Below are 12,506 nucleotides of genomic sequence, written 5' to 3'. Positions count from 1 at the left end.
AAAAATAGCCATTTACACTGATTACATTGTAAAAATAACAAAAAAAAAAATCGAAATTACAAAGATAGAGATGCCCCATCTGTGAAATGAGCATCTCCTCTGCGAATGTACAAGCACCTAAAGCACAGAGCATCTCATTTGCGAATGTACAAGCACCTAAAGCACAGTTGTGCTTTAGGTGCTTGTACATTCGCAGGTGCTTCTAATTTTTTTTTTAAATTTTTTTTTCTGTATATATAGGGGTAATTTCGCAGATTGAATAGGTCCATCTGCATTTACTCTCATTCTATCTGTGAAATTGTGGTTTTTTTTTTGTATTTTTTTTTAGTTTGACTATGAAATGAATTAGTTTGACTACGAAATCATGTTGTTATATAAAAAGTTTTGTAGAAAAATATCATTTTGGTTGTTATATAAATCAGGTTCCATTAACTAGCCATCTCCCACCGGTTACAAGACAAACCAAATATTCAATCATTTTTTGAGCAAATTGTAGAGAAAGTTCCTAAACAAATAACAACCAAAATGATATTTTTCTACAAAACTTTTTATATAGCGACATGATTTCGTAGTCAAACCAATTCATTTCATAGTCAAACTAAAAAAAAAATACAAAAAAAAAACCACAATTTCGCAGATAAAATGAGAGTAAATCGCAGATGGACCTATTCCATCTGCGAAATTACCCGTTGTGCTTTAGGTGCTTGTACATTCGCAGATGAGATGTTGATTTCGCAGATGGGGCATCTCCATCTGCGAAATTGTGGGCTAATTTTGTAATTTTGATTTTTTTGGCTATTTTTGTAATCCCATTAGTGTAAATGGCTATTTTTGTCATTTTCTCTTTATTAATTTCTTTATCATAATAATTTCTTTTCATTTTGTTGATTAAATCCTATTAATGCAAAAATAAATAAATAAAATAAAGACAAAACTTCAAAAATGGTCTATGTGGTTTCTGAAAATATCAAGTTTAGTCCCTAAGTTCAAAAAACCTCACAGATGGTCCCTGTGGTTTCAAAACTTTTAACATTTGGTCCTTCCGGCTAACTCCGTTACCATTTAGCCGTAAGTCAGGGCCATTTTTGTCATTTCACTACATAGAGACCATTTATGAAGTTTTTAGTTACTTTTTTTTAAAATAAAGATTAAAGGGGTCCCACCCCATCTCTTTCTCTCTTTCTCTCTCTCTCTCTTTCTCTCTCTCTCTCATTCTTTCTTTCTCTCTCCAAATTAAAAGTCTAAACTTCATCTAGATCTGCCACCACCACACTTCATCCAAAGTCCAAACATACACAAAAAATTGTATTCCGGCAAACACCTTCGTCTCCGACATATATCGACTTTGTCATTCATCAGGTCTCGCCATCTCATTAGCCTCACCGTCGTTGGGGCTACCACCACCATCATCATCGCCCAAGAAACCAGTATGTACCCAAATGGTCAAACCTACCCCTCTCTTATATATCTCTCTACCACTCTCCCTGTTCCTTCCCTAGAGTGAAAACCCCAAACAACCTCCACTACAGTCAATTGCCCAACTCCATGCCTCTCTCGTTCTAGTGGGTTAGATCTAATTGTGAAGATCATCGGAGACACCCAAAAATGAAAAGAAGTTGTCGCCGCCTCTCTCCTCCGATGCTTGCTAGAAAACGCCGATGTCCCCGACAACCCTCCATCTCCCTCCTCTCTGTCACCAACAACACTCTAGCATCAGACGAAATGAACCCGACGAACAGGAGTTCAACTCCCTTTTCTATTCAAATCACTTTTAAAATCCATAAATCACATTCATATCTTTTGATTTTTGAGTTCTTTGTTGTTCTCAGAGTTCTGCATTTTCTTATTATTCTCGTTCTAGTGTTTAATCTTTCTCTTATTTGACTCTATTTCTTCAATTTTGTATTCCCCCCCCCCCCCCCCCCCATGCATGATCTTTTTATTTGTTGAACTAGATGTATAAGGGGAAGGTTTAATTCGCATGCTCTGGATATTGATAGTTTAATAAATGGGTTGGAAAGTGGGGAAGATAAGTCGTGCATTGAAGGTGTTCGACGAATTGCTTGAGAGAACATCTTTGCCAACATTCAGAATCTTGAGACACTGCATCAGATTTTCCAGTGAACGAATCCCTCCAAAGTTTAGTGAGAGAGAGTGTGTGGTTGGGTTCTTGATGATCGTCGGTAACTGGAGAGAGAGAGAGAGAGAGGGAGGGAGAGAGAGAGTCATTTAATATTAAATAATTATATTTTTTATTAAATAAAGCAAAAACTGCATAAATGGTCCCTATAGTAGTGAAATGACATAAATACCCTTCACTTAACGGCCAAAAGCTAACGGAGTTAGCGAAAAGGACCATTTGTTAAAAGTTTTGAAACCACAGGGACCATCTATGAGGTCTTTTAAACTTAAGGACTAAACTTGATATTTTCGAAAACCAAACAAGGACCATTTTTGAAGTTTTGTCTAAAATAAAATAAAATTACTATTATAACTTCATTATTATACATATATATAACACAACTTTTGTGTGCTTATTTTGAAATATGCATCTTATAACATGTAATTCACGGTAAATAACTTCAAATTTACATTGTATACCATTAGATTCACATCAGATAACTAAATGTTAATTAAATGTTATCAAATGTAAATTGCAAGTTATACGATATAAAATTTATCACTCAAATGTCCGATGTGAATGTGTTGTTATAAGACATAAAACTGTGGTTATATATTAATATTTATTGTAAATTTAATTTTAACTATTATAAGGTGTAAATTTACATCCAATAGTAGGAGAGACGATAGGATGAGTTTATGGCCGGGTAGTGTTTTTCATCTTAAACTCGACTTCATAAATTTTTCTAATCCCACATCAATATTCAATAAGTATCTTATTGGGGCTAAATTTTTTCCCGAACCCAACCCAAAACCAGAAAACTATGCCAAAGAGTGAAAATTCTTGGAAAAAACTACAATTATATATATATATATATATATATATATATATATATATATATATATATATATATATATATATATATATATATAGAGAGAGAGAGAGAGAGAGAGAGAGAGAGAGAGAGAAATGATCAAATGAGAACACCTAAAATGTTGAGAACGCGAAAACAGGTATATTCATTTGTGATTTCATGTATTCATTTGTGGAGAAATGATAAATTTTTACGCACAATCAACATGAATATGTTTTTTCTCTTAAATTGAAATTAAAGGCGTAAAAATTTATCATTTCTCCACAAATGAATACATCGAATCACAAATTAATATACTTTGTTCTCGAGTTCTCAACATTTTTGGTGTTCTCATTTGATCCAACTCCTATATATATATATATATATATATATATATATATATATATATATATATATATATATGTGTGTGTGTGTGTGTGTGTGTGTGTGTGTGTGTGTGTGTGTGTGTGTGTGTGTGAGTAAATTACTAAAATCGTTCCTATGGTTTGGTCAAAATTGCACGTTCGGTCCCTAACTTTTTTGTTGCACTCAGATCGTCCCTGTGGTTTGATTTTGTTGTGTTTTTCGTCTCTATGGTTTGGTCAAAATTGCACGTTTGGTCCCTAACTTTATGTATGTAAGGGACGAAAACGCAACAAAATCAAACCATAGGGATGATCTAAGTGCAAAAAAAAAAAGTTAGAGACCAAATGTGCAATTTTAACCAAACTATAGGGACGATTTCAGTAATTTACTCTCTCTCTCTCTCTCTCTATATATATATATATATATATATATATATATATATATATATATATATATAATTAAAATTAAAAAAAAAATTCAAAGGGTCACAAGTCACAAGATGAATTAAGTTCATAAAATCATACAAACAAATAGAAATTAGTAATAGTTTGATATCGTAGCAAAGCCAACGAACCAAGGACAAAATATGAAAAACTTAATCCATCACATTATTACATTACATTTAAAACAAATTTCAAATCAAAGCAAATCATCCAAACTTGTTGTTCCACTAAAGTACATTCCTACAAAATGTTAAAGAAAATCATCGATGAAAATGATCAAACAAAAAACAATATATAAAAATAATATTCTTATTAGGGTCACTTTACCTATTCCACATCATAATCAAATTCAACTTAACAACAATATGCTTTGGTCTCTTCTAAACAAGTTGATGTATATAAGAAAAAATAAAAGCAATTTAACAAAAATATTATTAATATGCAAAAATAATTCATATAATTAATATAAAATAGTTTATTACATTGAATTCCATTTAACAACCAACTCTGAGCACACATTAAAGTCTCCAATGTCTTCGCATGAAGTCAACTACGATGAGGACTTACTAATCTTTCACTAGTGTTGAAAACTGATTACGAGGCAACAATAGAAACATGAATAGCTAATATATCTTTAGTTATCCTTTGGAGTGTCGGATACTTAAACCCATTTGTTTTCCACCACACCAACAAATCAAGTTTCTTGTCTTTAGCCAACAACTTCTCCTTCATGTAGTTATCTAATTCACATATACTTCCTCATTCATCATCATTACTAATAATAGAAGCAATATTCGATAAGAGTTTTCTGAATCCAACACGATGGCTAGAAGACAATCCAAAACTAAAGGAAGATGAACCACTACCAACACCTAATGTTTAGTAAAAAAATACCAACACCTAATGTTTAGTAAAAAAAATGTAAATAACTTAAGGTGATGTTCTACTTATTATATAATCAATAAGAAGAATACAATACCTTGATTGTTTATTTTGTTAGACGAATTACTTGATTCATACTCTAAAAACAAAGTTTTGACAAACCCCTCCAAATTTTCAAATTCAATATTTTCCCTCTATTCTCCATAAAGCATAGGAAAAAGTAACTCTACGGATCTAAAACCGTTGTCATTCGCATTATCTAATGAATTACAGACCAATACTTATTAAACTTAGAAACAAATTTTGAAGCCATATCCTTAATATCCTCAATAGGGGTTTTCGTCCACTCATGCAAAGAGTACCCAATCTCACATATCAAAGGAAAAAAAAAAAACAGTTGTTATAATATACTTTGTACTAAAGAACATAAGAGACACCTCATAAAACAATTGTAATATTTCACAAATCTTACTAGATAACTCCTAACCATGGTTTGTGGGCAAACATGTATACCTTAGATCTCTAGACTTTATCCGATTGAAAACATCTTTGTAACTTATAGCGACACTCAACATCAAAAATATGGAGTTCCACCATATCTTGCAAGTATCAACTTTTCATGTACGGTATTTCCAACTGATCTGCTGATGTATGGAAATTTTGCTCCCTCTTAGGTGGTGCAGTCCAGTATAAGACACTCTCTCTAATTCTATATACCTTGTTTTTAATGAGAGATAAGTTATCTTGAACAATAAGATTAAGAATGTATGCACAACAACGCATATGAAACAAGTCACCATTCATCATTAATGATCTTAAAAGGAAGTTTCTCTAACAATATCCTTATAATTGCATCATTTATGGTGGAATTATCAACACTAAGAATAGACACTTTCCTATCAAGATTCCAATTACAAAGTATCATAAAGTATGTATGCATCAGATGTATGCAAACAAGGAACGTAGATAAACTTGTTTAAGAATATGTATTTTAATATTAACATATAAATAATAATTAAGTATAGCTGTAGTTTAATAAGTATGATATACTTCATAATTATGTTTTACAAATCCAATTATGATCTATAAAATGTGTTGTAATTGCCATAAACCTTTTTTTATATTTACTTGTCCAAATATCAGTAGTAATTACTACTCTGCTTATTGTTCTATGCTAACAAACCCATAGTTTTTTCTTTTTCATAATCATAATTACTTTTTATGTCGCTCTTGATGTTGTTTCGACAAATGGATACACGTGTACAATAATCATTTCAGTCAAATCTTTCCTTAAAGTATCAACATTAAAAGTATAGTTTGAGATACAGCTTAAGTATCATCTACTTTCTTTTGTTCTTGCACCAAGATAGATTGATGTATATCTCCACATGATTTGTATAGACAACGTTCATAATTAACAAGTAAATGTTTTGTATCATTTTTGCTACTTGCACCCAACTTTTTTATTATCATTATTATTATTTTGCAATACTTGCATTCTTTATCTTCACCATTCGCTTTTAATTTCTTAACATGTTGCCATGATGGTGAACGTGTTGTTTTTTAGAACCTACCCTTTCAATTTCATTAAATGTATCATCAATATGTGTCATATTTTCTTGATCGTTTTCTTCAATAACATCATCAATATATCTTTAAAAACTAACAACTACTGATGAACATTTTTACACAAATAAAATTACAGCTTCCACGACCACGCCTTAAAGACCTTAAAATTTGAATAATCATTTTGTTATCATTCACAATTTTGAAATAGTAATAAAATATAACTAAAAATCACTTAGAAAATAAAATGAATACTTATAACATTTTTCCAACACACTACAATCAACATTTTGAAAATGATTATATATATATATATATATATATATATATATATATATATATATATATATATATATATATATATATATATAACTTAACAAAATAAAACATTGGTTCTTTTAATTATTTTTTATTTCTTAAACAAGTCCACACCAAATAATAACCAAACACCACATGTTCACATCTCACAAAGCAATGCCTTACAAGATATGACCATCATCTAGAGACTAGAGTCCATAAAACATACTAGAAATACCAATAAATTATGCCAAATTAATTTGTTGATTGAATGTTTAATCAGAACCATATCCTAACCAAAATCAAATCCCATATCTGCTTATAAGTTAAAACCACCAGACATGGTCTAAAATTTATTTTATATCAATGAGCCTCAGGTGGAGGTACATTAGCTTTTGCAAATCCTATCCACACCACAATGGATACAGCAAGAATAACCCATCCACATATATCATACTTCAAATCACAGCTTTTCTGTGATTTCAATCCCTGCAATCAATCAACACAAACACAATATGTTCATCAAATGACATTTTTGCCCTCAAATTATTCATTTGCAGACAAGATAAGATATGATACCCTGGCATTGGCATTGGAAGATGTTGATGAACCTGCTCCAGCCCCTGGCCCTGAGGCCGTGATTTGTTGACTGAAATTTTGTTTATGGAGCTCTTCGTGTAATTGTGGTGCCTGAAATTACAATAATTTATAAAACAAACTGAATTTTTTTATACGAAATATGCAACAGTGTTTCAAGATTCAAGTCTGATACTACACAAGTTTAAAGGATATGATGGAGAAATTTAGTGAGACAGAAGGTTGAAGTTATTGTCTTGCTGTCCAAAAAATTGAGAAAGAGAGAGATAGATATAGGCAAATGACTGTTTTACCCTCATGTGCACATCACATGAGGGTTAATCGTAGGAAACTACCTGGGTTAGTTTGAGGGACCAAAGGTACTGATTTAGTTTGAAATAGAGACCAAACTTGCAAAAATCATGATAGTTGGACCAAAGGTGTTTGTATTTGACCAAATGTTAGGGACCAAACATGTAATTTAGTCTAAAAAAATGCTAAAATAAACTCAAACTCTTTAGAAAGATTTTGATATCAGCTTGGAGGAACAAGAACAAGAATATACCTTTGCAGCCACTTCAAATGATTTCTGATAAAGTTCGTTTCCTGGATCCTGCAACAGGCAATAATTAATCAATTCAACTGCTGACACCAAATAGAAAAGAAGACATAACTGAATGGTGCATGATCTCGGGGTTATTATACATGCATGATAGTGTATATAAAGCAAATATAGATAAAACTAATGAGAGTGTTCAGTAACTGAACACTTATGAAACTGTATATTTTGCAACCATTTGTACAGATGAAACTTGCCTCGTCAATTGCCTTCTGAAAGTAAGTATAAGCCGAATCAAAATAACTTTTGGCTGCATCTTTGTCAGGAGTCAAAAAGGCATAAGAAGTTTGAGCATTACCCATGCACCACAATGTGTCATGTTTGTTTGGGTCGATAGACAATGCTTCATCGAGTTTCGATATAGCATCTGTAGAATAAAAACTTAACAAGCTCAAAACGAATAGAAATCAAAACCTAGCAAAAACATTAATTCCATACAAATTAGGGCACTTTATTTTACCATGCTTTAAGAAAACCACATAACCAAATCAACTCCAAAATAAATATGAAAATCACATTGCTTACCTTTAATCATAGTCCTCGACTCCTCTACACTCTGGAATGCCGACAATTCAAGCAAAGCCCCTCCCCATCTGGTTAGATTCTACGCAAATCGAGAAACAAGGAGACACAGAAATCAGACGGTTTTATTGAACGAGCATCGAAAAAAAAAACAGGAATACATAGAAACGTGAAGATACAATTAACACGTGGTGCGCGAACCCTAACCTCAGTATCGAGAGGATTTTGGGCATATGTGGCTTCGGCATTCCGGCGAGCATGCTCGAAAAGGAGAAGGCGATCGAAGTCCATTTGCATTTCCATCGTTGACGTCTGATCTCTCCTTCTCCCCAGAGAGTTAACTACTATCTGTAGCCTGTAGGTTGTGTGCACGAGGATCCTTTTGGTTATCACCTTGGGCGCAAATCTGCGACAAATGTTCAAGTTCAACCGCTTTTGCCGAAAAAAAAGAAATTTGGATAGCTACTACTTTTTTGCCCTTTTTTAAATTAATTTTGATGATTAAAATACGTTTCAAAAATCAGAATTTAATCTATCATAATACATAAAATTGTTAATTTGATGCTTACTGTTTTTTTTCTTTAATATCCTTAAACCATCTTCAACCCATCTTTATTATTTTTTTCCCATAAATAAACTAAAAAAACATTCAACCCTACTCCACTTTTATCTTAATTTTACCCCAAAAAAATATATTCCTAAAATATTTCATTTTTTTAACTTATATATATTATCAATACACATCTAATAATTAGCTTTTAACAAATATATATATATATATATATATATATTATATTTTTTAAATACAATAATATTATAAATTTTATTATCATAAATAAAAATAAAATATTTATATATAATAAGTTTAAATTAATTATTAATTAATCATAAATAAGTAATTAATAAATAAGATTATATTTATAATAAATATATTAAAATCATATTCATATTCAATTACTATGTTTTATAAATTATGTTATTGTGTTCAAGTATTTAGTATATATTTAATTTTTTATATGAATTAAATAAATAAATATTAAAGTCTATATTTATGATTAATTAATATAAATTAGTATATAACATAATGTTACAAATATTAAATATTTGTATCTCCCAAAATGGAGATAAATATTGGGTAACGCTGGAAAAGAATAGAGAAAGAAATGAGAAAAAAAATTAAATTTGAGGATGAGTTGGAGATGCTCTTATAAACTTGTATAATTACATTGTAAAACATAAATTACATGTATATCCTTATCAAATTATAAATTCACATATACATCAAAATATATAATGAATGATAATTAATATATTTAAAAATTAAAAACAATATTTGTAAATTAAATTATAGCTAAATTACTAAAATATGTATTTATAATCTCTCCTATAATTGATCTCCTTATTCACAATATGGTTATCAATACTTTCATATTCTACATAATCGATTAACAAACACTATTGATTGTATATTTTTAATCGTATGCCAAATAATATGTTTCATCTCCTATAATCGATTTACGAGGCCTAGGATTACTCTCTTCTAAACAATTTTGTTATTCCTTTGGTTCTTTAGTTATAATAATAATAATAATAATAATAATAATAATAATAATAATAATTAATTTCAATGTAGGTGTCAATATTTTATAAGGATCCATAAAGTAAACAGATTGAGAATAACAGTGTATGAGAAAAATAATATTGTAATATTACAAGTTAATTATATTTATAATAATAATAAATCAATTTAAAGATAGTGTTTTATTTTTTTTAATATATTAAATATAATTAAATTAAATATTTAGATATATATATATATATATATATATATATATATATATATATGTGTGTGTGTGTGTGTGTGTGATTTTATAGGTTTTATAAGGATATGTACGTAATTTAAAAGTTTAAAAGATATATATATATATATATATATATATATATATATATATATATATATATATATATATATATATATATAATATTCTCATTTTTTACGGTAAATGACTTTCAAAAATACAAAGTCTAGCTTGGTTGTTAGTTTTGTATCATCAAATATAAAGCAATAATTAATCTGCTCATATTTATTTTTTATAGGCAAAACTTCGGTCTCTAAGGTTTATAACCATGGTCTGACACAAACTCACCATCGACACAAAGTCATCGTTCGAATTAAAAAGCCACCATGGTTCATAACCAAGGGCTGGCAGAAAAGTCATCATCGGCACAAATCCATGATTCGACTTAAAAATCCACCATGGTTCGGTACAATAGTCACCATCGGGTTGAAGCCATGGTTTGACTTAAAAAGTCACCATGGTTCATAATCATGGTCCAACACAATAGTCACCATTGGCTCAAAGCCAAGGTTCGACTCAAAAAGCCCCCATGGTTAGGCATACATCGGTACAAACCCATGGTTTGACTTAAAAAGCCACCATGGTTCAGCACAATAGTCGTCATCGGCTCAAAGCTATGGTTCGACTTAAAAAAACACCATGGTCCGACACATAATTTACCATCGGATTGAAGCCTTAAGTTTGACCTTTGTATGTAAACAGAAACTATCATCCACGATTACTAAGTCAATCAAGAAAAGTGTGATAGGATGTGTGAACTTATATACGAATTTAAGTTAAGATGCATAGATTCACAAAGTGTGGAGCATTCCATGACAAATTACAAAGAATTTGGTTCTAACATACCACAATTCTAGATCAAAAGCATGGAGTAAAGTACAAGTCCAATGTCACACCCCGAAACCGGAACGACGGAATCGTTCCGCGGTGGAGGACGTCATGTTTAGCATCACAACCATTGTACAATAGCAATCATAGTAACACAACAATTACAATGAATATATATATATATATATATATATATATATATATATATATATATATATATATATATATATATATATATGAAAAGTGCTTACATCAGTTTGGAACTAATTTTTAAATACACCAAAAGTATGTAGAATATAAAGACATGACTCTTATTGCTCCGGCTCCACTAAATCCAAGGAGTATCTGTCTACTGATTTCCTGATAATACAAGCAGTTTGAAAGAATATCAGCATAAAGCTAGTGAGTTCATAAGCATTTAGTTTTTGGAGGAAAATGTTTCTTTGATCCTTTTGAAAAGTGTTCCTCAAGAAAATCCTATATTTTCTTATGAAAAGTGTGTTTGAAAACTCATTCCTTCCATGACTTCTAGATTCATACAAGATATGTACAATCCAAGGTGTCATGGAATGAATATGAACACCCGTTAGTTACTTGTTAAACAATCCGTTTATGAAAGGTCGGGTTATCCCGGGAAAATCCTATATTTTACCTAAAAGTAGGTTGTTGGTTATCTGTTCTAAAATGAAGTGTACAAGTATCTACCATACTTATATCGTTAAACGTAGTTTCCTTGAAAAACCCTAGTTACTCCCAGTGAAGCATACTAGCCTTATTACATAAATAAAACTAATAAATACGTGGTGAACTAAATCCTGAAGGTATTATTAATACCCAATAGTAATCAAATCGGTTATTACTTTGAGGTTAGTTCACTTGATTCCTTATTACAAAAGTAAGTCTCTGTTATATGGGTTGTGAGTTTTATAACCATACATTAACTTGATATGGCACGTATCGGGGCCAGTATCCTTTATGACTTTGTCACCCGTAGACCTGTCGGTCCCACTGTAGCTAGCAGCGAGGTTCGGGATAGTCAGTCTCGTATAGACCTATACACAATAGTCACGCTCTCCCTACAAGAGATTCTAGTTACAAGTGATAGTCCTACACTCTGATTCTGTGAGAGTGTTACCAAGGACGTGTCTCCAACTTAGACTAACAAATTTACAAGTAATAATACTGGAAATCATGTTTATGATTTGCATGAATCCTTTATAGAATAATACATTTTACTACATGATTCACATGTTCGTTACCCTGGTTTTGAAAACTGTTTCTACGAGCTGATTTCTTAATCGTTTGGTAAAAACTGTTTTCCATGTTAAAAGCATACTGAAAATATTATTAACTTAAACAAAAATAATATATTTTGAGCACAAGTTTCCTTGTACGTTTGCTTGTATTCCCCCTTGAAAACATGAAAACTCGAAGAAAAAAAAAACGTAAGGGTATGAACTCACCGTTTGACGTGCGATTCGAATGTAAGATCGTTAGGGATGTTGAGTGTCAAGTGCAGCCTCGAGCACAAACGGACCATATTTAACATATAACGATACATGTGTGGATATAA

The 12,506-nt window shown here is 30.8% G+C and overlaps 1 protein-coding gene across 1 annotated transcript; it reads right to left on the bottom strand.

The window, feature by feature from the left end:
* Positions 1 to 6,625: 6,625 nt before the first annotated feature.
* On the bottom strand, positions 6,626 to 8,690 carry LOC145087813 (mitochondrial import receptor subunit TOM20-like). Its single transcript, XM_079025888.1, has 6 exons — positions 8,454 to 8,690; positions 8,250 to 8,328; positions 7,922 to 8,091; positions 7,671 to 7,718; positions 7,109 to 7,219; positions 6,626 to 7,018 (listed from the first exon to the last, which is right to left on the bottom strand). The coding sequence occupies exons 1-6, from the start codon at positions 8,547 to 8,549 to the stop codon at positions 6,893 to 6,895; spliced, it is 630 nt and encodes a 209-aa protein (XP_078882014.1). The 5' UTR covers positions 8,550 to 8,690; the 3' UTR covers positions 6,626 to 6,892.
* Between the last annotated feature and the right edge of the window lie 3,816 nt (positions 8,691 to 12,506).

The sequence above is a fragment of the Lactuca serriola genome, chromosome 2 (assembly GCF_051521515.1).
Source record: "Lactuca serriola cultivar US96UC23 chromosome 2, Lser_US96UC23_V15, whole genome shotgun sequence".
Taxonomy (NCBI): domain Eukaryota; kingdom Viridiplantae; phylum Streptophyta; class Magnoliopsida; order Asterales; family Asteraceae; genus Lactuca; species Lactuca serriola.
The sequence above is the reverse complement of the archived record's forward strand: the minus strand, read 5'-3'. Positions and strand labels throughout refer to the sequence as shown.

Excerpts from the sequence above, each read along its gene's own strand:
- LOC145087813 (XM_079025888.1), bottom strand. The coding sequence starts at position 8,549 with ATGGAAATGCAAATGGACTTCGATCGCCTTCTCCTTTTCGAGCATGCT. Across the intron at positions 8,329-8,453 it reads AAAATCCTCTCGATACTGAG|AATCTAACCAGATGGGGAGG; the intron begins GTTAGGGTTCGC and ends CGATTTGCGTAG. Across the intron at positions 7,220-7,670 it reads CATTTGAAGTGGCTGCAAAG|GCACCACAATTACACGAAGA; the intron begins GTATATTCTTGT and ends TTGTAATTTCAG.